Source organism: Aulonocara stuartgranti (assembly GCF_965226115.1).
Source record: "Aulonocara stuartgranti genome assembly, chromosome: 6".
Classification (NCBI taxonomy): domain Eukaryota; kingdom Metazoa; phylum Chordata; class Actinopteri; order Cichliformes; family Cichlidae; genus Aulonocara; species Aulonocara stuartgranti.
In genome coordinates, this window is record NC_138944.1 from 5,740,924 (window position 1) to 5,764,987 (window position 24,064).

Genomic DNA, 24,064 nt, shown 5'->3' on the forward strand with positions numbered 1-24,064 from the left:
TGAGATGAATGCATCTCATAGTCAGTTTGAGACAGGAATTTTATAGTCCTAGATATAACCTTTAAGTGATAGAAAGCAGTATTTAAACCGTATTTATGTGATTATCAAAACAAAGATCACTGCCCAAAATGAGGCCATAAATTGCATCTAAATATTTGTCTACTCTCTTACAGGCTCCTCCAGCCCTCTCACAGTTGTTGGCTGGAGATAAAAATGTTACCACAGCATTAAGAAATTAGCTTTGAACATGTCAGTAACTCCTAGAAATGACTTTTATTCTGTAAGCGGTCGTAAATAAGCGCGTACATCCTACGTGCTACCTGTGTGTTAAAACGCCACAGCGACTGATGTCTGACTGAGACTGCGCAGACGCCAGCTACGGAAGTTTACGGTTGCCTAGTAACCTTTATCGACTGTACCCGTAACGCTACCGTGGTAAGTTGTATCCTAAATGCAAAATTAAATTATATCATTGGTACGATATAGTACGATGGTATTGGTACGCAAACTCTAAATTGTTCTTTTGACTATTAAAGCGCCAAAGTCAGGTTGACAGTTATTATACTGTGATCCTCACAAACCCTCTCTATTGTTGAGGACTTAGCGCGAAGCTAGCAAGAATACAGAAACATAGCTAATTTTAAATACAAGGAAGGTATTTGTTACCCATAAGCCCAGCCCGGAAATCTTCAGATTTCCACTTGATATTTTATTCATTTTCAAGTAGGCTCAGAAAAACTTGAATATATAAGGTGAGTTCTGGTCAACACATGAAATTGTAAAAATCAATAATGAGTGCAATGTATTTACTAATTTAATTTCATCGTGTATAATGAAAAACGGCAAATGGCCTGTATTTGTATAGCGCTTTTACTTAGTCCCTAAGGACCCCAAAGCGCTTTACACTACATTCAGTCATCCACCCATTCACACACACACATACACACACTGGTGATGGCAAGCTACATTGTAGCCACAGCTGCCCTGGGGCGCACTGAAAGAGATAATGATTGTTTCTGATCATTATTATTTATTAATTACGAAGGACCCACCCTGATTCCATAGGTTAGGGAAGCAGACCTATATGGACCTTAGTGGAAGGGCAACACACAACAATATGACCTCTGTTTTGCACTCATTTAAGTGTAAGAAACCGTAGGACACTGTATTTTTTATATCCAAAACTCATTGAGCAGTCTTATATAACATTTCCACGATTCAAAGGTAAAATAGGCTGCAAAATCTAGACTGATGCTATTTTGACAAATAATTTGACCATGAGGGAGCGTGGACATAGAAAAAACTCGACCCCTGTGTACCTGTAGATGTGATAATGCTGGTGCAGAAGTGTATTATCCAATGCTAACTAGAAATTTCTGAGTTTAATATTAGATTAAACCATTTAAGAGTCAAAACTTGACTCCAACACAGCCCTCAAAGAGTAAGTCATGAGTGTGTAAGTCATGGGGTGTCGAAAGCAGCACTCAAGTTCAGCAGAACTAAAACTGAACAACCACCTGAACAGGTATCAACTAGAATATAATTTTTCAGTTTCAAGAGAGAAGATTTAACACTGTGGAAAAACCCTGAAACCTGATTAAAAGATTTCATAGATATTGTTTAGCCAAAAGACTCCAGACATCCACTTCCAAATTTTGTTTCTTTAAGAATGACTGGACTACTGTTTGGCAGTTTTGCATTTATAATTGAGAGAACACCACAGCCCATTAAATCAAAACCCAAGATGGCAGGCAGGACATCTGTTATAGAAGTGAAACATGTCATATGACATCTGAGAAAAGAAAACATGTTCAGAATCTTCAAACGTGGCAATAGCTGACTAATAAAAAAGGGATTAGCGCCACAAGTTAAAATATTTGCTCTTATATTTTCAGCATTGCTAAGAAAAAAGTCGGAAAATTTCTCAAAAGCCCTCTCTCTCTCACCATTAGCCTTTGACCTTTGGGGCAAATACACATATTAGTCACCTGGAGAAAATATAAATCTTCATGTGAAGTTTTAGGTCCAATGCAGAACCCAGGAGATGATGATGGAAGGGAGGAAAGCTCCCCCCGAAATGAGACAGATCCCAACCTGCATCATGGAAGTGACGACGCTGAAGAAGACATTGGAGCGACTGCCTCACATTACAAAGAGGTTTGATATGTGTATCTGCTGTGGTTTTGTTTCCTTACTTTGTTGCTATTTTAGCAACAGGTCATTGAACACTGATGCAGTTTGGATGTTTGGTCAGGTGCTGTGCTGCTGCACTCACAGTCTTAACTGTTGGATGCACAAAATATTGCAGTAGTGTTAGTCATTTGGCTCAAATGGAATCAGCAGTTTGGACTCTCATGACAGGATCCATTCTTAAAGAAGTGTGTCCTCCTTCTTTGCAAATTTACATTTTGCAAAACCACTCACTCAGCCAGTTTGGCCCCTTTGGTGGGCAGGTTCATGTTTGACATCTTCAGTCTAACAGTTCTCAATGTTTAAATCACAGCAGCTATTAAGGAGCTCTATTCATGCTTCATGTTTGTCTCCGGACTCACAGGCTCAGTCACTGCCACAGCCAGAGAGCCCTGCTGCCCAGCGTTACCATGACCTCACTGTAGTGGATGAAAACTTCCCTGCGGCCACAAATTTAAGTAAGTCCCACATTAATCCTCTGTGGGATTTACTTCTATATATTCTATAGCAATATGTACCCTTTTTACATGATTATTTATTTTTTGGTTAAATGATGCCTTTCACTGTATTTCAGTGCAAGAGGATATTGCTCAGATGGCTCACCGTTCACACACATCGGAGGAGATGGAGGATCATGAGCCACTGCCAGAAGATGAGGAAGAGGAGTTGATCATTCTTGATCCTGAGCATGTTTGTAGCTTCACCTTTAATCTTTACACGACCAGTGTGTTTACTAAATAATGAATCGATTTTTGTCTTAGTGCTCATCAGAAAGAAAATTGAATTATGATGGATGTGAAGCATTAATACTACATATCTTTGTCTTCCACTGGGACGTTACTGATACTATATTTAATCTGTTGGCAGCCCGTGGTCAGAAGACAACAAGCTGCTCTGACAATCCAGCTTAGAAAACAGCTGGAAAGGATTAACCATACACTGAGGGAAAAGGTCGGCCACTTCTCTGACCAAAAACTCTCTCCATCTTTGCTCAGTTAATACACTGATTCACACATGCAGGAGCAAACAAGCTAGTTTCTATACAAACAAATGCAACTTTTCTATTTAAATGCCCAGAAGATGGTGCTGTAGAACTGTATGGCAACTGCAGAACACTTCACATCTTCTGTATTACATACGACAGGTGTTTAGGAAAGATGCAACACCCACAAACTGTTTACCTTTCCAAGAAAAACACTTGTTGCAGGGTTAAGGTGTGAGGCCTTCATCACTCAAATGGGTAATGATGACAAACACAATATATTAAATGTCATGTATGGTATATATAGCGAATATTGATTTATAGTACAGTATATTTCATATGTAATGAGTTGAAATTTAAAGCACTTTGTATAAAACATTTTAAGAGTTCCCCTCATTATCTGAATATGTTCACATAATGGGTTCACATAATGTTCACATAATGACTAATGTTTGAAGGTCACAGATTTATTTTTAAAATGTCCCCAAAAGGGTTACAATGTTGGAAATAAGTTACAAATACAATAAAATCTTTTTCAGTTCCAGTTCCAACCGGCAACCACTAATAAGTAGAACCAGTACTTTTATACCAGGCTTTGTCCTGGATGAAGGAAAGCCATTTTAGTACCCAACATAAAAGCATGTATAAAGTCGGTTATCGTCTAGAATTATTGATTTTTCTGTGATTTCTAACTGCTCTCCTCCTCCATCAGCATGCAGTTGCGAAGGATGATGCTAGCCACAATCAGGAATTAGGTGTGGAGGTCTTCAGGATTCAGGAGCATCTGGTCAGACAGCAGAACAGGCTGCATGACCTCCATGAGACCAAGACACAAGCCGAAACCAAACACCAGCAGGTTCTGAACCAGCTGGAGGAGATAAAGAGTCAACATTCGAGCATGACCAGAAAGGTCTGCGAAGCCAGAGCCAATGGTGAGCCTGGACTGTCATTTAGAGGTTGTGTCTTTGTGCTGATCCAGGATTAGTTTTGATTTTATATGACTCTTGATGTCTGTCCCAATGACCACATTACAATTATGTTGTTTGTTTTTTTTAAAGAGAACTTTATTGCTACTATTATCCTCCATCCGAATCAAGCTTCATTCTCTGTTTGGGGTTGTTTTCCACTGTGAGTTCACTCGTACTACTTATGATTGTTACTCAGCCTGCAGTAAAATAAAATAAAATGCAGTAAAATTCAATTACATTAGGATTCCACTTTATGCAACTTCTTTATATTCACCCCTTAGGTTTACACGTTTCAGCCAGAAAGCTGGAGCTTTAAGATCAACTATTTTTTATGCATTTGGCTTTATGTTAGTATAAGTGAGAATCTGATGGATGTGAAACCCTAAAAGTTCAATGGCGCAAGTTAAGAAGTTAAAATAAATGTAAACAGATTTTATAATTTTTTAATCTTTCCCTTTTAAAAGCAGCCTTTGTTGGGCCTATGTAATACTGTTTGAGCAACAGAAAGGCAACATCTGTATCTGTTCATGTTTCTGAAATTGTGATTCGAGCCATTATGTTTATGCTCTCTCCTCTGTCCTCCCTCAGAGTCCCAGCTACAGGCGCAGTTAGACAGCATGACACAGTATCTCATCTTCATCCAAGGAGTCAGTGAAGGTCTGCGCTCTGAAGTCAAAACCATGAATAACGCTAGACGCAAAGCGAGAGCTGAGAAGACCCAGGCAGAAGACCAGAAATTAAAGCAGGTAGACACTCACATGTAAATTATTACGATTTGATTGTATTTGTCAATATATACACTATCTGGTATATCAACATAATTTTAACTAAGCGAAAATACTCATCTGTTACATCAGGATTTATATGTGGAGCGACTAACAAAGGAGTTGGACAGGCTGACGCAGCAGATAGCCATGTATGAGTCCAAAACCAGTGCTCATGCAGAGGAGACACAGACAGCCAAAGAGGCTCTCTCAGAGGTAACTGCTGTGCCGTAAAAGGTTATATGCTGCATCTTTACATGAAGAGATGAGCACTTTATCCCTGCAGCTTGAACAAGAATTAGTTGCCCACCAGACCTTTTTTTGGACATAAAAGCAAAATAGTGAGCTAGTGAGATAAGGTGCTAGTTAGTATTGGGTGATTTCACTATTAAAAGTGTCAACTTTCATATTACCCATAGCAAATAAATATTTCATTGATGTGAATATTGCTTTTATATCGATTAGTAAAACTGAAAACATTAAAACAATAGCCCAGTTCATTTATCCAGTGATTGATTGAGTGAAAATTTTCCTTGATATATGGATTCACATTCAAGTACTTGCATTTAGGTATCTAGACATGGACAAGACAACCTGCTGGAGTTCAAACTGTGCATCAGAACAGGTCTCTTAAAGGTGATTTAAGTGACCTTGAACGTGGCATGGTTGTTGGAGCACATGAGACAGTCTTTTTTTTAAACTGCTGATATACTGCACAACCAGGAGAAAATATTCTTTGAGCAGCAGTTGTCTGAGACAAATTGTTTGATGCCACAGATCAGAGGATAATGGCCAGACTGTCATGTTTCGGCTGTGTGCAGGCAGGAGACGACCCAAATGCAAACTCACGGGGAGTAAACTCGAAAGCACAGCTTTATTGCTGGGAAACAGGCGATACGACAATACGAAACTAAACTGGGAAAAACTAATTATAATATGCACAAGAAGACACAGCGAGAATCACACACAGCTATGAGGGATGACGCGACATGGAACAGAGGGTGATTCTGACATAAATATACAGAAGGTAATGAGTGAGGTGGGAACATATGGGAGCACAGCTGAGGACAATTACGCATAACAAGACAGGGAGGATACGGAACTGAAAATACTAACCCAAGGTGCAGACCTTAAACGTAACACAGGAAGAACACAGAGACACAGACAGGAGGGGAGAGAGAGCACGGAGAGAGGACTGACATCATGGGCAGGGGAAACATGGGACAAAACACGAGGGGAAACAACGCACAGGAGCTCAGAATTATATAAACACAAATATACAGAGGGAGACGTAGGAGCAATTACACAAGGAAATCTGACAACCAATAGCTAAACATAACAACCTAGGGACTAAAACGTTAAACTAACAAGGTGGACTCAAACCATAATACAAAATAACAAAACACAAAAATTCAAACCGCTGGGTCATAAGACCCAGGATCATGACACAGACTTCTTTGAGCTGATAGGAAGACAACAGTAAGCCAAATAAACACTTGCTAGAACCAAAGTATGCAGAAAGAGCACCTCTGAATGCATGATTTGAAGCAGATGGGATACAACTGCAGAAAATCACTAAGGGTGAATCTCCCTTCAGATAAGAACAGGAAGTGGAGGCAATTCACACAGTATCAGCTGTTCAGGATGGTGCTGGTGTAATGGTGTGGGGGATATTTTATTGGCACACCTTTGATCCTTCAGTATCGACTGAGCACTGATGAAATACCACACCTACCTGACTCTTGTTGGTGCTCATTCCTTTATGACCACAACCACATATTACCCATCTTCTAACGGCTACTTCCAACAGGATGTTGAACCATGTCACAAAACTCAGAACATCTCAAACTGGACTCTTGACCATGACAATGAGTTCACTATAGCCAGCAGTCACCACATCTCCGTCCAACAGAGCATCTGTGAATCTGTGCCACAATTTTAAAAAAGGCTGTTTTGAAGGCAAGTTTGTCCAACCTGAACTACCTGTAACTGATGAAGTGGCTGGTGGGTGTATCTTACTAGTTGATTTAATGATGTAAATGGATACAGTCAACACAAAAATATTTGGATGAGAGAAAAAGACAAACAGGTTATGTTTTTGTCTAAGTTTACTAACTCATGAATGAAATAAGAATTCTCTGATTATGGCAGTCGTCAAACAACATCAGTCATTCATTTTTACATCTTTGTGCAGGCTGAGATGGAGATGGAGTCACTGTTGGTGGCCCGTAAACAGCTGCTGCAGCAGTGGAGCAGCTGCCTCATGGGGTTGAGGAGACGAGACGAGGCCTTCGGTGCGATGCAGGAAGTCATCCGGTGAGACTGATGGATGTGGGAAGCTGTTTCTGATTCATGTCCTACTGAGTAAACGTTAAAGGTGCTAATGCGCTTCAAGTGTACATGTAACAAATGATGACAGTGCTCTAAACATAGAAACATAGTCTATAGAAAATGACAGATGTCTATAAAAAAAATTTTTTTAGAACACTCAATGATAATATTAACCCTTATTTGATTTTTTATTCAAAAGTAACACAGAACAAAAAGTGAGCAGCCATTCATTTTTTTCTGTTCTTCTCAGTGAAACCAAGCACCAGGTGATCTTGCTGGACAAGGACATTGATGGCTACAAGAAGTCCATCAATGCAGAGCAGGAGCAAAATGAGATACTGACACTGCAGCTGAATTGGTCTCAAATGGACTGCACCACTACCAGAAAGCTCATCAGTGACAAGCAGGCTCAGCAAGAGGCCCTGCAGGCCCACTACAGCACATTCCTCCTCACTCTGCAGGAGACAGAGCGAACCCTCGCTAGACTCTCAAAGGTCAGTGTTTGGCCAGAGAGCAGTCGTGGTACAAGGTTAGAAACATTACATTGCCTGATTTTGTTTTTGTCTTCTCCAGGAATTTGGGTCACTCCAGGCTCAAGTGAACGATCAGAGTAAGCAGCTGGAGAAAGAGAGTTCTGCACGGCTGGAGCTGGAAAACAACATCATGAGCTCCATGCAGCATAAGCTCCTCCACAACAACGCTGCCAAGTACTCCCAACTGCTCACTGAGAAGATATCCAGACTCAAAAAAGAGAAGGTAACTAAAAGCAGGAAAGTATTGAAAATGCTTAGACTGTCATAACACTCTTATGATAACACTCTTCAGACCATTCACACTAAATCCCCTTTCTTTGATATCTCTAGTATTATCATAAGAGTGTTATTCACTATACCCTACATATTGTCCAGGTCTTTGGCTTGGGCTTGTTTTAGTGAAAGACACACTCCAGCAGTATCACGTTATAGATAAAGAAAGAGAGAGAATTCACAAGCAACTGATGAAGTCTTTTGGTTTGAAATGACAGAATAATGCAAATAACAACAGCTCTACAGGATTAGTAACAGTAGTAGTAGTAGTAACAGGTGTTAAATAAGTACATGTATAAAGGTTAATGTACACTATAGAGTCATAGAGATTTGAATGCAATTTATTCATATTGTCAAATTAGCTTTATTCAATTTCAGTATTATTATTTTACTAGTTTTAACATTTTTTGTTCATGCTTTTACGTGACAGGATTACATTTTTCATTTTGATTCCTAGCTTTTTTTCTTTGTAAAATGTGTAGAGAATAAAACAAATATGTGAAGATATTAGATTTATGTGCTTCTCATCATTCCTTTCCCCCCTTTAGATGTACCAGTTGAAGCAGTCAGAGGAGGAGGTGTTGGTGGTGAAGCTGGAGAGCCAGCTGGTCAGCCAGCGAGTGGACAGCCTGGCCCTGACTCAGGAGGCCCTTGATCAGGAGATCACAAAGTACAACAAGTTAATCACAGCCATTGAGGCTAAGCTTACTTCATCTGTTAGAGTCATCGAGCAGAAGCAGTCAACGATCATCGGATACAACACGAAGATTTCTCAAATAGCGGCCACCACTGGGGTGAGTGGCTGTGGGGAAGCTGTGGTTTCTTGTTACTAAGATCATAAATAAATACAATAGAATACAATGCAATTTTATATATATAGCACATTGAAAACCAGGGGGTACACCAAAGTGCTTCACAGTAAGGAATAACGGTAAATAATTGCACTGAACAGTAAGTGATTAAAACAAGGTCAAATAGAGAAAACAGAGAAACAAACAAACACATTAGTAAGTAGAGATAGGGAGAAATCATGATTATCCAGAGAAATGAGTAGCGATACAGCAATTAAGGAGCGGTGAGAATTAGTGAGTTGGAAAAGCCAGGTTGAATAGGTAAGTTTTCAAGCATGCTTTAAAGTATTGGATGGAGTCAGAGGCATGAATGCTAGCAGGAAGACTATTCCAGAGGTTTGATGCTACAGAGGCAAAAGCACGATCACTCCTAGTCTTCAGACGGTGCCTGGGCTGGGCCAGAAGTAACTGACCAGATGATCGTAAAGAATGGCTGAGAGCATAGAGACTGAGAAGGTCGATGAGATAGTCATGGGCAAGGTTGTTTAGGCATTTCAAAGTAAGCATCCATCCATTTTCTTCCACTTATCCGGAGCCGGGTCACGGGGGCAGCAGCCCAAGCAGAGAAACCTAGACCTCCCTCCAAGGCCAACACCAAGGCATTCCCAGGCCAGCCGAGAGATATAATATCTCCAGCGTGTCCTGGGTCTGCCCCCGGACCTCCTCCCCGTGGGACATGCCTGGAAAACCTCACCCAGGAGGCGCCCAGGAGGCATCCTTGTCAGATGCCCGAACCACCTCAACTGGCTCCTTTCGATGTGGAGGAGCAGCGGCTCTACTCTGAGCCCCTCTCAAATGCCGAACTTCTCACCCTATCTCTAAGGGAGAGGCCAGCCACCCTTCGGAGGAAGCCCATTTCTGCCGCTTGTATTCGCGATCTCGTTCTTTCGGTCACTACTCCTCACCTTGTGAGGGTAGGGGCGTAGATCAACCGATAAATTGAGAGCTTTGCTTTTACACTCAGCTCTCTCTTCACCACAACAGACCGGTACAGCGTGCGTATCGCTTCAGCCGCTGCACCAATTGTCTGTCGATCTCACACTCCATTCCAAGGTGAGCTGGAGGCCATCACCCGATGAAGCCAACAGGACCACATCATCTGCAAAAAGCAGAGATGAAATCCTGAGACCACCCAAGTGAAAGCCTTCCAGCACTTGGCTATGCCTAGAAATTCTGTCCATAAAAATTATGAACAGAATCAGTGACAAAGGGCAGCCCTGTCGGAGCCCATCACCCACCAGGAACGAGTCCGACTTATTGCCGGCTATGCGGACCAAGCTGTTGCATCGGTTGTATAAGGACTGAATGACCCGTAGCAATGGGCCAGACACCGCCCACAGGACCCCTCGAGGGACGTGGTCGAATGCCTTCTCCAAGTCCACAAAACACATGCAGACTGGTTGGGCAAACTCCCATGCACCCTCAAGTATTCTCGAGAGGATAAAGAGCTGTTCCACGACCAGCACGAAAACCGCATTGTTCCTCCTGTATCCAAGGTTCGACTAACGGACAGACTCTCCTCTCCAGCACCCTGGCATAGACTCTCCCAGGGAGGATGAGGAGTGTGAGGCAAGTAAGCAGCAGAACTTTAAAATCAATATGAAATTTAATAAGCAGCCAGTGTAAGTCAGAGAGCACTGGAATAATAGAGGCAAACTTTCTAGTTCCGGTTGCGAGACGAGCCGCAGCATTCTGAACGAGCTGTAATCGTTGTAGGTGAGCGAGTTGGAGTCCAGAGTAGAGCGAGTTACAATAATCTAATCTGGAGGTCACAAAGGCATGTATCAGTTTTTTAACCAATTAAGGGCAGAATCCTTGATGCCTATAACATGTTCTAGAAGATCATTGAAAACCCTCAGCAATGCCGTTTCTGTGCTGTGGTTTCAGTGCCAATAACATCGAACCCATCCTTTAAAATCCGGGATGGAAGGAAATCGTGAGCCAAGTTCAAACTTCTCAATTGATCAATTATGCTTTTAAAAGTAGAAAGTGAATGAAAATAATTTAGTGTCATTTTGAATTCTTTTCAAAAACGAGGCTGCCAGCTTTAATTTATTTTTCCTGCATTTGCAGCATGATGACCTCGGTCCTCTGCACATCAAGATACAGTCAATAATAGCTCAGATTGAGGAGCTGGCGGCAAATATAAAGAGCGACCAGCAGCTTTGGATGAAGCGACAGGGGATTCTGATGGGACTGACCCAAATGATAGAAGCCAACAGCAAGGAGCTGCTCAAACTGCAGGCAGAGTACACAGGATGGCAACAGACGAAACTCTACTTTGAGAGTATGCAGGACGCACATGCTGCATACTCCGTCCAAGTCACAACCTGTATGCTACTATGCTACTATCTCCACTTCATTCTCACACCAACTCTAACCCTTTCAGGTCAGATAGAATCAGAGCACCGTGAGGAGGCTGAGCTGGAGAAGAGCTCAAAGATGCTGAAGCGTGATCAGCTGAAGCTCAACATGCTGCTCAGCAAGAAAGGACAACTGAGCCAGGCTCTGCAGCAGGAAAACGCCGTGATGGAGACAGATTTCATTCACAGACTTAAGGCATGACAGGCGGGTTTCGTCATTTTATATTTTCTTCTTTTCTTCTGTTTTATATTAATATATAACTTTATGTAAAATTATGTGACCAGGATGCAGAGAGGGAGGCCGTTAAGATGCAGATGAAAGTCGAGAAGACGCAGGAGGAAAAGGAGAGGCTCCTCAACAGTCTGGTGGAAGCTGAGTCAGTCACTTTCTTTTTGTCCTTGTTTCTTCTGACTTAAACATATTCAATTTATTTATTATTGAGTTGATTTGCTAATTTGCTTAAATCTCTTAAATCTCTCTCTCAACTCTTAAGTCCTACTACTTATTCATGCATCTTTCAGGATCTTACAAAGCTTCAAACAACCCATTGACTATTAAATTAGTTGTCGGTGATTTTGATAGTCGACGTAATCGTGACTAGTCGACTAATCTTTTAAATTTCAACCCAGCTCCATGTAACTCAAATGCCTCTAACTCGAAACATATTCATAGTATGAAGGTAAAATTTTGCAGGGCTTCATTAAATATGCAGAGTTATTTCCGGAAGAATCACATACTCAGAGAAACACTTTGATTTTTAATGGAATAGTGTACTTTGTTCTGCATGTGTGTGTATTTTCTCTTTTTCTTTGGCACGTGTGGCATACAGGCGGCAAATCATGCTGTGGGAGAAGAAGACACAGCTTGTAAAAGAGATGCGTTCAGCTATGGATGTGGGGCAGGGAGAAAGCCACACAATGAAAGCTGAAATACATCGTATGGAGGTAAACACAGTACGATTACAGACAGACTATAAGGCTGATTGGCCATCTACATTTTAGCCTTAGCCTGCCATGTGCAAATGTGCTGTTTATGTACAATGCATAAACACATAAGAGTGGGATATGCTTTATTTGAAATGCATTCGATCACTTTGACCCTTGAATTAATTTTTTGGGAAAATTCACTGTTTATTGAACCTTTTGACAATTTATTTTATTAAATAAATATAAGTTTGCTAATATAAGTTTTAATTTGCATCCAGCAATTTTTTTTTATAATTTATTGCTTACAAATGTATTGTGCAATGTTTTTTTAGTTTTCAAGGGAAAAAGCCTCAAAAGTTCATGTATCAGGCATGAAGTTCAGCAAATTTTCCAATTTACAACTTAAAGAATAGAAACAACATGTGGATATGACTTTACAGCATCAGTAGTGGTGTAACGATTCTCCTAACCCACAATTCAGTCTCAGTTCTTCTTTAGATGGAATAAATATTAAAAGCTCAATTATATGATCAGAAATGAATAATGAATGAATAGTAAACATAGTCTTATTCGTTTCCAGTTTACTCATTACCTGAACAATCTTTAACATTAAAATGATTTCATCAGCAGGATCTAATTAAGCATTAACTGCTCAACATGGGTATCACTGTAAAGGAAGATTGAACTATATTGTGGACACTTTTATCAGTCATAGTTTCAAGGCTGTTAAACCTCTGAGCAAGGGTAATTTTATATATAAGGAGTTTCCATCAAAAAAAGGTATCTGAGACAAAAAAGGGCTCCAGGTCCAATTGGATGTGAAAACTAACAGCTCAGTCTTTTTATTTCTCGTACCTCCTCGGGGAAAAAATTATCTCAAGCTCTTCCAAACTCACAGTCATGTTATTTTCTCTATAGAAGCAGATAAATCTGTCAGCTTGGTGTCTGATTACAGCACATAATACTGATATATTCAGATTATATTCAGAATATAAATCAGTGCCTGCTTGTAAGAGACAAGGTGACGGAAAATATGAAAGCCGCAAAAATACATCTTATTGAAGCTTTTTGTAAATGTGTTAGATCTTATGGCTCATTTGCTTTCTCATTATGAACTACTGATGCATACAACGTATAACTGCAAAATTAAAGTATAGACACTTTAACTCAGTGCAAACTCAGTTTTGAAAGGACTAACACTGGGATCACATTAGGAGGCAGATTTGTTCAAATATTTTTAATAGACCCAACAAATACAAATATTTTTGATTGTATTGCTCCTTTTTGCCTTCAGAACTGCTTCAATTTTTTGAATCTAGAAACATTTGTCAGAGTCTTTGGTTCACATCAACATGATAGGATCACACAGGTGCTGCAGATTTGCCAGCTGCACATCTATGATCCCGTTCTACCACAACCCAAAGGTGCTCTTTTAGATTAAATCTGTAGATGCTGTTTGAGGGTAGTGAACTCACTGTTGTGTTCAAAATCATTTAAATCACATTTCTTTCCCATTCTGATGCTTGATTTGGACTTCAATTCAATTCAATTTTACTTATATAGCGCCAAATCACAACAACAGTCGCCTCAAGGCACTTTATATTGTACAGTAGATCGTACAATACTAGATACAGAGAAAAACCCAACAAACAACGAATTCAATTCTGGATTTAACAGGAAGCCAATGAAGGGAAGCCAATACAGGATAAATATGCTCACTCTTTCTTGTCCCTGTCAGTACTCTTGCTGCAGCATTTTGGATTAGCGGAAGGCTTTTCAGCGAGTTTTTAGGACTTCTGATAATAATGAATTGCAGTAGTCCAGCCTAGAAGTAATAAATGCATGAACTAGTTTTTCAGCGTCACTCTGAGACAGGATATTTCTAACTTTAGAGATGTTGCGCAAATGGAAGAAAGCATTCTTACATATTTGTTTAATATGTGCGCCCATCCAGGTCTTAACTAATTGGTGTGTGTTATCTGGCTTCATGGACAGATAGAGCTGTGTGTCATCTGCATAGCAGTAAAAATGTATGCTATGTCTTCTAATGATACTGCCTAGGGGAAGCATGTATAATGTAAACAGAATTGGTCCTAATTCATTTGAAAGCATCAGGCTTTCAAATGAATTAAAAGTCTGTCTAGGTCTTTCGTTGATTAATAGGCTGTTGTGATAAATTGCTGCCACACCGCCCCCTCGGCCTGTGCTTCGAGATTTCTGGTAGTTAGAATGACTCAGGGGTGCTGATTCATTAAAACTAACATAATCATCCTGCTGCAACCAGGTTTCTGTAAGGCAGAGTAAATCGATTTGTTGATCAATTATTAAGTCATGTACTAACAGAGACTTGGAGGAGAGAGACTTAATATTTAATAATCCACATTTCACTGTTTTACTCTTTGGTTTAGATTTATAGATATTTTTAAAATTGTCTTGAAAGTCGTAAAACTAAGTTGTAAGAATGCTGGATAACAATTTGCTCTTAGGGTGATTAATGTTTGTGAATTCTACCCAAAGTGTGTTTGTGTCTGTGCAGGTGCGACTCAGCCAGCTAATGAGGCAACGGGAATGCCTGCTGAGGGAAAGCGAAGCAACAGTGGCGAGAAGGGAAACCATCGTCTTGCGCAAGGAGGCCATGATGAGGAACTCCCTCAAACAGGCTACACAGGGTGACCTGAGCCTCTCTATACAGGGCCTACAGCGCAAGATCCGGGAAGCACACAAGGTAAAAGAGACTGACGGAACATTAATTCATTTGTGCTTGGAGCAGGTTGAGCATTTATCTTACATGCAGGATTTGTCTTCAGCAAGTGGTAGAGTATGAGCAGGTGACTGGGGAGCTACAAAAACAGAAGGAGAGTTTGAGAGACAGGATCACACAGAGGAAGACTCATCTCACAGAACTGTGCAGCACCAGTTACATCCTCGACTCTGACTTTGTTAATCTTCAGGATACCAAAGAAAGGGTAAGGGTCACAGACTGTGAATGTGAATATGTGATTGTACTTTAAAATTGTTATTCTTCTGAATTGCACTGGGTTGCATGTACAGTGAGGGTGTGATCCACTTTTCATTGGCTTCTAATCCGATGCACTCTTCATTGTTAAAGGAACAATGATACCCGGTATGTGTCAATACAAATGTCTAATGGGAAGTGAAACTGTTACCATTGCACAACTTAATGAAGGTGTGGTGAGAATGTTTAACTTGTTTTTTTTTGGGTCACGTACACAGAACTTGCTCATCACAGTTTCCACTCTTGGAAAATACTCACACTTATCCGACCTATCAGGAATAAAATATAACTACTCATTGTTTGATTAATATGTCATTACTCTGTCATTATCGCTCCCTCTCTCTAGAACCTAGGACACCTAGTGGCTCTGCAGAGTCGGGCCAAGAGGTTGCGTACAGTGTGTGAAGGCAGCTATCGAGCACTGTCCACCCCCGAATCCGTGGAAGCCGCCCTGCAGAGGCAGACGGACCGCTTGCATGCCATCAGCACCATCTTGCACCGCGTATGTGAGGAGTTCCCCCAACATCAGGGGGCGCTCCGCAGGCTGTCACGAGCACTGTCTGAACATGCACAGGCTGTGGAATAGGAAACATCCCAAAGTCAGGAAAAGATGACGTGACAGTGCGCGCTGGAAGGACAATGCACAGGAATGACATGTGAGTGAAAAAAGGGAAAGCTTAGATAAGTAACAGCCAGGGAAGGATGACAACTTGTTCACATTGATGTGTGGTTTCGTTGATGCATTGAAATGTTGTTTGTGAAAAAATTTAAGAAATAAAAGGTAATGAAGTTTCTAATCTCAAAGTTAATTATGTGGCCCACTGAATTGTGTTAAAGTTGACCCCAAGGGCTTTATAGACTGGCACATTTAAATTCCGGGTCTCCAAAAAGCCAGTTACAAAATACCTGAAAATCAAAAAGATGTTTTTTGTTGTATTAACTAATTATTGTGGAAAGTAAAAATCACAGTACTTTGGTGATCATTAAAATATGTCCTGAATTTACAAATTGATGACGATTCATCTGATAATCCATGACACACTGCTCTGCCCTACATAAGCTGCCTTTATAGGTTCAAAGTGTCTGCATTGGTATTGGCAACATTTGCAGCATCGTACAGCAGTAACTTACAAACAGAAGGTTTGAACAGCAGATGAGTGAAGTGTCTATGCTCACAAACTTCCATATTGGAGATATCTACTCACACACAAAAACTGAAGCCTGGCAGTGATTAGTTTTACATACACCATCCTCAGCCATGTTTAACATGAGCATTCACCAGTGTGTCACAAATATACAGTAATGTGCAAATATCTTAAAGCCACCAATTAGTTCTTTATGTTTTGCTATGAAAAATAGGTGCAGGTATATTGTTAAAAGATACTTAAGTAAATCTAAGTATATAAGGCAAAGTCAAAGTTTATAGAGTTCTGATGTTGTTGAAACACAATATTTGGTGTGACCAGTTTTATTCTTCAGCTCAGCTTGAACTCTCTTAGATGAGATTTCTTTTAAGTAGACTTCAGTATTGTTCTCCAGGCTGTCCTGGTCACAAATCTAAACTTTTGATTACAGACAAACTGGTTTGAAAGCAATCTTACATTTTGGGTAGTATAAGAGATTTATTAAATTATAAAACAATGCGTATTTTATATTTTTCTTTGTTTTTTTCATATATCAACTATTGTGTTGAAGTTTGGGGGAATACATATGAGAATACCATAAAACCTTTAAACCTATTACAGAAGAAAGTTATACGAATAATTCATAATGTTAAATATAGAGAACATACAAACAAATTATTTATAGAATCAAAATTATTAAAATTAGGAGATTTAGTGAAATTACGGACATTATTAATTATGTTTAAGGCTAAAAATAATATTTTGCCTTTTAAGTTACAAAGTGTATTTTTGATGTGTTCAAGGGGAGAAGAGAATAGAAGGAAATTTTATTTTAAACATCAGTTAGCCAGGACTACACAAAGATTAATGAGCACAACGGTTAGGGGTATAAGACTGTGGAATTCACTTCATTATAATTTAAAGAATTGTATAAATTTACAATGTTTTAAAAAGTGTTATATGTTTAAAACGATAACTCAGTATGAAGAATGCGAATGAATGTGATGTTGGTTTGGGATTCGACCGGAGAGAAATGTCAATATTAGTTTGTTCCTGATTTTTGGTGCCCACCGGTGATATAAGTTCGATGGTAGATAGGGGGCAGGGTTTAATAAGAATATTTTCTTCTTCCTGCTCCTTTTCACACATGGTTGTTGTGTTTTGTTGACAGAAGTTGTGGTTGTTTTGTTTGATTTGTAGTACCAAGTGTGAAATAAATAAAAATGAAATGAAATGAAATGAAAACATCACTTATAGACTTACAGTAATAGCCCTCTGTTGTTTCCTGTATTCATAGTTTCATCTTCTATTGTTGAAATTGATGGATCGAGGATTTCTAACTATTTCTGAAGTCTTTGACCTCTAAAACCCACAAAGAATTCCGATTGAGCAACCTTGGAAACAGCTTCCGTTCACTGTGTCATAACAGTTGTATTTAGCTCATTTCCTTCTCTTCTTCATTAAACCTTTAACTTTACATTTACAGTTTTGCAGATATTTTGTCAAACATGTGTTCCACATTACATAATAATATTCATCTGAATATATAAATCTCTGTTGTGTATTTTTTTTTTTCATTCTTCAGTTCTGCTTGCTTTCATACTGGAGAAATTATAAAAATGTTATATACTTCAAACAGTGTTCAGTAACTCAAAACCAAGAAACAGTAAAAGTACACTCATCACCAGGGAGTGAACTGCCTTTGTTCAGCTCAGTCCTGGAAGAAATTCTTGCATTTTGTTGTAGCAGTCAACTTCATCAGGCTAAGGCAGCCACGTTAATGCTTTCAGCGACGGTAAAGTGGAATCTTTAACACAATTCTGAAAAACCAGTGATCGAGCCTTTTCACTCGCAAATTGTGGAATGATCTCCTGCCCAGCCCCCTTGTTACCTCTTTTTAAAATATATCTTAAAACTCTTTTTTATTCTTTGGCTTTTAAATCCGAATGAGAGTGGTGTACTCTTAGCTTTTATTTACAGTAGTATTTTTATCACTGTTGTTGTTGCTGATTTTTTGTGTAGTGTTTTGGTGATTTGTATAGCACTTTGTCAAAATTGTGTTTTTTAAAAAAGTGCTTTATAACTAAACACTATGTATCATAAAACATCGCATAACTATTAGATTGGATTTCACTTAAAAATATTTATTTTAAAATAGCCTGATATTCCACAGTCACACCTTTTTATATAATATTTTTCATACTGCCGTGGTAATGTGTTGATCAAATGGAAAACGTGCCACTTTACACGGTACACATGCCCTAAAGTACACAAAACGCTATATTATCAGTACTTGGTGCGACATGACGCAAGCTTATTTTGGTTTTCTATTGTCAGTAGTACACATGCTTTGTTTTTTTTCTCATTCCTTATCAGTTGATGTCAAAGATCAGTTGAAGATGGCACAAAACCGTAGTAGGGACAGAACTGTCACGTACCATCTGGAGTGACAGAGCAGAGAAAAGAACCTAAAGTCAGGTTAGCACCAGCCTTGTAATGTTGCAATGCTGTGAAACCTGCTGCTCAAATAGCAGACTCTTGCAAAGCACATGGAAAACCTTATAGTATTTCACCATCACACTGTTATAGCACAGGCTTAGCAAAACATGCAACTGATACAGAGAATTCAATTTCCTTGTAAATGATGTGTCCGCTCAGACACACCCAAATGACACTAGCTAAACTAAAAGGGAGAAAGCTTTTACATGACCTGCAGTATAAGTGGTGATTTTATCCATGAATGTTTAAAGCAAGTACACGAGTCTCCTCATGACAATTTCAAGCAGTTTTGTTATTTAGGTTTTAATGCAGAAATTTATTTTATTCTGTTTTATCTTCTGGCAGCTTCATTTTATTTTGCCACTTTACGTACTGAGCTACCAATGAGGACAAAATTACTAGCACGCCCCCCAATAACATTTTTGTCGAATCTTTCCTAAGTGCTTTTTTAATAGAGCAAGACATTTTCAACATAGCATTTCTAAACATGCTAGTTTTCTTTAGAAATGCAGATTGGACCTGTTCAGATTTTCATCACAATAATAGATTTATTTCAGAAAAATTACCATGGTCACTATTATTAGTCACGGAAAAACTGAGCTTTGTATCGAGCCATAATACAAACCACTGCTGTGCAATGATGTGCTTTTACTTTGTGGCACTCAGACTTTGTAAATCAAGTTAAAACTGAGGGTTATACACAGTATAAAAACTTCAGCATGGGTTTGAGTATACAGAGGACTTCAGTGTCTGCAAAGCGCTCAGGTCTTATGGCTGCAGAAAAAGCCCATATCATGAGCCCTGACGGTTGGTATATAAGGTGTTTGTTCTGATATGCTGTGTTTAGTTTCTGGCAAATGTGATTCTGTGCATTATTCCACTTGGTTTTGGTCTGTCCAAAGGACATTGTTTCAGAAGTCTTGTGGTTTTTTTCAAATGCAACTTTGCAAACCCAAGCCATGCTGCTATGTATTTTGAGAAGAGGCTTTCTCCTGGCAACCTTTCCAGACAGTCTTTACTTGATCATTCTAGCTCTAATTGTACTGTCATTAACTTTAACACCTAACAGTTCACATTAATAATGATCAGTCCATCATGTCAATTTTATTAATAGCTCCTGACTGCTACTAATCCTTAATTCTTATAGAAGCAGTAGAGTATGATTAGTTTTTCACAGGCCTGCTTCTGCATCACGGTGTGATATTTCATGGTGTATACTTCATCTGAGGTTGCATTTGCCGAATTTTAAGGCGTGCTAAGGACCAGATTACATTCGGTGTACTATAACTGTTACCAACCCTGATTGGAGTGTTTGGTAGATTATCTCTCTACTGTCAAAGGTAAAAAAAAAACCTAAAATAAAACAAAATCAGAGACCAGTCCTAACAAAGAACAACCTCAAAGACCACAAATCAAGACAAAGAAAGAACACAAAATATTCATGGCAAAAAAAAGTGAAGAACTGAAATGAGGAAGCTTAATTTGAAGGTCATTTCTGTAACTCTGGATTTCAAAAAGGCAAATCACCTCTAAAAATACTTCCAGGAGGAAGAGATGGGGCATTATTTATCCACATGCCACAACCTGACGGGCAATGAATGACCTAAAGCACAGAACATGCAAACATCCACATGCACATGCATCCAGTTTGATACAACTTTTCCAAGTATTATGCAAAATTTTCAAAATGTATAAAAAGATCATATTTTGATGATTACTATTTATGGAAACTTTCACGTTGGTAACACCAGACTGATTGGATTGATGCCACTGATCAAAGATATTTTCATGATTGTCACATTTCAGCAGCCAGTGTGTGCCAACAGTTAGCTGCAATGTTTTCAAGCAACTTAAAGAAGTCCAGACGCTTTTCTTTGCAAGCTCCTTTGACTACGATGACCTGGATGACTGAGAACCTTCACAGACTTAGAAAGATAGTGCTGCATAGCTACTGCTCATCACACTTGCAAACCTCACTGGAACTTCTTTTTCTCCAGAAAACCGTTGTTAATATGTAAACTGCAATTACTTGTTGAGCTTTTACTGTTAATGTGTATAGTTATTAACCCCAATCCCAACTCTAACCTTAACTCTATCCCAGGGAATCAGAATACCGCTTCTTTCAGATTGTTCTCTTGCGAATCAGGGAACAAATACAATAATGATTCTGACTGACACACATCAAGGACTATCAATTAGAGTTAATGTAAAATTAACACCCATAATCACTCAACTGAATTCAATTCAGTTTTATTTGTATACCACCAAATCAATTCAATTTTATGTAAAGACCCTACAATAATAGATAAACATCAAAACACCATGAAAAATTCCTAATCTGAAATGATCTCACTACCATCCTTTTACACCTCGAAGCTGGCCGTGCTTTAGGAGGCTTTGTTGGTAATAATAGTCATTATCTTCCTGTATAAATCGTTGGTTGTTACAATAAAAAGTGTCAGTTAAATATATCATATAGGAGACACACACAGTGATATTTGAGAAGTGAAATGAAGTTTATTGGATTTACAGAAAGTGCGCAATAATTGTTTAAACAAAATCAGGCAGGTGCATAAATTTGGGCACTGTTGTCATTTTATTGATTCCAAAACCTTTAGAACTAATTATTGGAACTCAAATTGGCTTGGTAAGCTCAGTGACCCCTGACCTACATACACAGGTGAATCCAATAATGTGGAAGAGTATTTAATGGTGTCAATTGTAAGTTTCTCTCCTCTTTTAATTTTCTCTGAAGAGTAGCAACATGGGGGTCTCAAAACAACTCTCAAATGAGCTGAAGACAAAGATTGTTTAGGGGAAGGATACAGAAAGCTGTCTCAGAAATTTAAGCCATCTGTTTCCACAGTTAGGAACATGTTGAGAAAATGGAAGACCACAGGCTCAGTTCAAGTTAAGGCTCGAAGTGGCAGACCAAGAAATCTCGGATAGACAGAAGCGACGACTGGTGAGAACAGTCAGTCAACCCACAGACCAGCACCAAAGACCTACAACATCACCTTGCAGCAGATGGAGTCACTGTGCATCGTTCAACCATCGTTTGGCGCACTTTACACAAGGAGATGCTGCATGCGAGAGTGATGCAGAGGAAGCCTTTTCCACCCACAGCACAAACAGAGCCGCTTGAGGTTTGCTAAAGCACATTTGGACAAGCCAGCTTCATTCTGGAATAAGGTGCTGTGGACTGATGAAACTAAAATTGAGCTATTTGGGCATAACAAGGGGCGTTATGCATGGAGGAAAAAGAACACAGCATTCCAAGAAAAACACCTGCTACCTACAGTAAAATATGGTGGTGGTTCCATCATGCTGTGGGGCTGTGTGGCCAGTGCTGGGACTGGGAATCTTGTCAAAGTTGAGGTACACATGGATTCCACTCAGTATCAGCAGATTCTGGAACCCAATGTCCAGGAATCAGTGACAAAGCTGAAGCTGCACCGGGGCTGGATCTTTCAACAAGACAACGACCCAAAACACTGCTCAAAATCCACTAAGGCATTCGTGCAGAGGAACCAGTACAACGTTGTAACAACCAACGATTTATACAGGAAAATAATGACTATTAACAAGATTGCCCAAACTTTTGCATCCCACTTTATTAATGATTAGTTTCAAAATTACAAATGGTCTTTATGGACAACCACATAGCCCATTTTTTTCTTTTCCTTCTTACAGTTCGAAATGTGGGAGTTGGACAGAGGTTTTTTTCCTCCACATCTTCTTTTATTATACTTTTGTTTGTCTTGTATATTATTATGCATCTTCTAAGGGGAAATTCCTAGTATTGAGCCGTCCCCATGGTGTTACGTGATGTGCGAGATAAACAAACTGTGCATTGTTGACAGAAGCCGGTTGGGTTACTGAGCACTGGATCGTGTACTGTAGAGAGCAGGGCTTTTGAGTTTTGCAGAAAGACAGGCAAGAGGATATTTTGTTAACTGTCTTGTCAAGGGGTAGTGAACTTGTGGACTGGACATCTGCGACACACTTATTTCTCGCTCACAATAAGAAGACTTTTGCCGTTTAAAATTGCATCTGGTTAAATCAAGGGAAAACCAAGCTCATGTTATTCTCAAATGGCAAAGACTTGTTCGCTACGTCTCCTAAGATTAAAACTATAATGATCTAGGGATCATTATAGATCAGAATTTGTCATTTAAAACTCACATTCAAAGGCTTGTGTCGAAGTTAAAACTAAAATTAAGTTACTTTTTTAGAAATCAATCCTGTTTCTCCTTCCAAGTGAGAAAACACTTGCTTCGTGCAAGTTTTTTTACCTTTATTGGATTATGGTGACCTGCTTTTTATGAATGCACCTGCCCACTACCTAAAGAGGTTGGATACTGTCTACCATTGTGCTTTACGTTTTATTACTGGCTATAGAAATCGTGTACATCATCGTTCTTTGTATGCTGCTGCTAAATGTCCATCTATGCATATTTGCAGACTCTCCCATTGGTTGGTCTTATTTATGTATTTACATGTGTAAAAACCACAACCAACCACAGCCTTCATTCTCACAATTTCATACAATTGATTGTCCCAAAAATCAGAAAAGGACTGGGGGGAAAGCTTTTAAATACGCTGCCCCTGCTTCCTGGAATAATCTGCAGAAGGAACTGAAATTATCCGAATTGGTTACATCAATTAGAGATTACGTTCATCTTAAAGGAATGAGAGAATAACTCTTTTACTCAGTGTGACTGTTTTTGATGTCGCTCTCAATTGATCTGTTATTGTATTCACATGTTCATACGGGATATTGTATTTGTTTTAAATGTTATATACTTAGGTAGTACATGTATTTTGACTTTTGTTGCCATGATGCCAGGTCTCGCTTGGAAATGAGATTTTTAATCTCAGTGAGATTTTTACCTGGATAAATAAAGGACTAATAATAAATTTAAAAAAAAATACAGTTTACTGGCAGATGTTTGTCGGTCCCTTTCTAAGCTGACATTATGTTTCAGCTGTTGTTATAATTATTTTTTTAAATCTAATGTCTTTTGCAGTTAAAATACATTCTTAGAAAACGCCTACATGCCCATTTATCCTGTTTGAACCTGGTGAGTTCACTGGTTATGACATCCTCCATTGTCTTAATGCTTGTATATATATACAGTAGATTGCCCTGATGTCTTCCAATTGTTTGCATAGACAGTTTACAATACAGCTGACAGTAAGTTCACACACAAGAACTGTAAGCTAGCTATTATTACGAGGAA

General features: G+C 39.2%; 1 protein-coding gene across 4 annotated transcripts; it reads left to right on the plus strand.

Moving 5' to 3' along the window:
* The first annotated feature begins 364 nt into the window (after positions 1–364).
* Positions 365–23,089, plus strand: ccdc40 (coiled-coil domain 40 molecular ruler complex subunit). 4 transcript variants are annotated; one of them, XR_014277273.1, is made up of 20 exons: positions 365–435; positions 2,018–2,157; positions 2,555–2,648; positions 2,765–2,880; positions 3,058–3,141; positions 3,885–4,104; positions 4,729–4,886; positions 4,998–5,120; positions 7,099–7,220; positions 7,486–7,729; positions 7,809–7,991; positions 8,590–8,835; positions 10,966–11,179; positions 11,282–11,451; positions 11,541–11,632; positions 12,086–12,200; positions 14,719–14,907; positions 14,990–15,148; positions 15,545–15,854; positions 21,688–23,089. XR_014277273.1 is itself a non-coding variant. In XM_082536522.1 (19 exons), exons 2-19 carry the CDS (start codon positions 2,029–2,031, stop codon positions 15,782–15,784), a joined length of 2,898 nt encoding a protein of 965 aa, XP_082392648.1. In that variant the 5' UTR covers positions 365–435; positions 2,018–2,028; the 3' UTR covers positions 15,785–17,094. The 4 variants fall into 4 exon arrangements, 3 of the variants coding, with proteins under 3 accessions (XP_082392648.1, XP_082392649.1, XP_082392650.1); XM_082536522.1 differs by lacking the exon at positions 21,688–23,089 and having other exon boundaries at positions 15,545–17,094; XM_082536523.1 differs by lacking the exons at positions 365–435; positions 21,688–23,089 and adding an exon at positions 636–752 and having other exon boundaries at positions 15,545–17,094.
* The last annotated feature ends 975 nt before the right edge of the window (positions 23,090–24,064 follow it).

Bases quoted from the DNA above. Each gene is read 5' to 3' on its own strand.
- ccdc40 (XM_082536522.1), top strand. From the start codon at position 2,029: ATGCAGAACCCAGGAGATGATGATGGAAGGGAGGAAAGCTCCCCCCGA. The intron at 7,992-8,589 runs GTAACTAAAAGC...TCCCCCCTTTAG, and splicing joins CCAGACTCAAAAAAGAGAAG to ATGTACCAGTTGAAGCAGTC. The intron at 8,836-10,965 runs GTGAGTGGCTGT...CTGCATTTGCAG, and splicing joins AAATAGCGGCCACCACTGGG to CATGATGACCTCGGTCCTCT.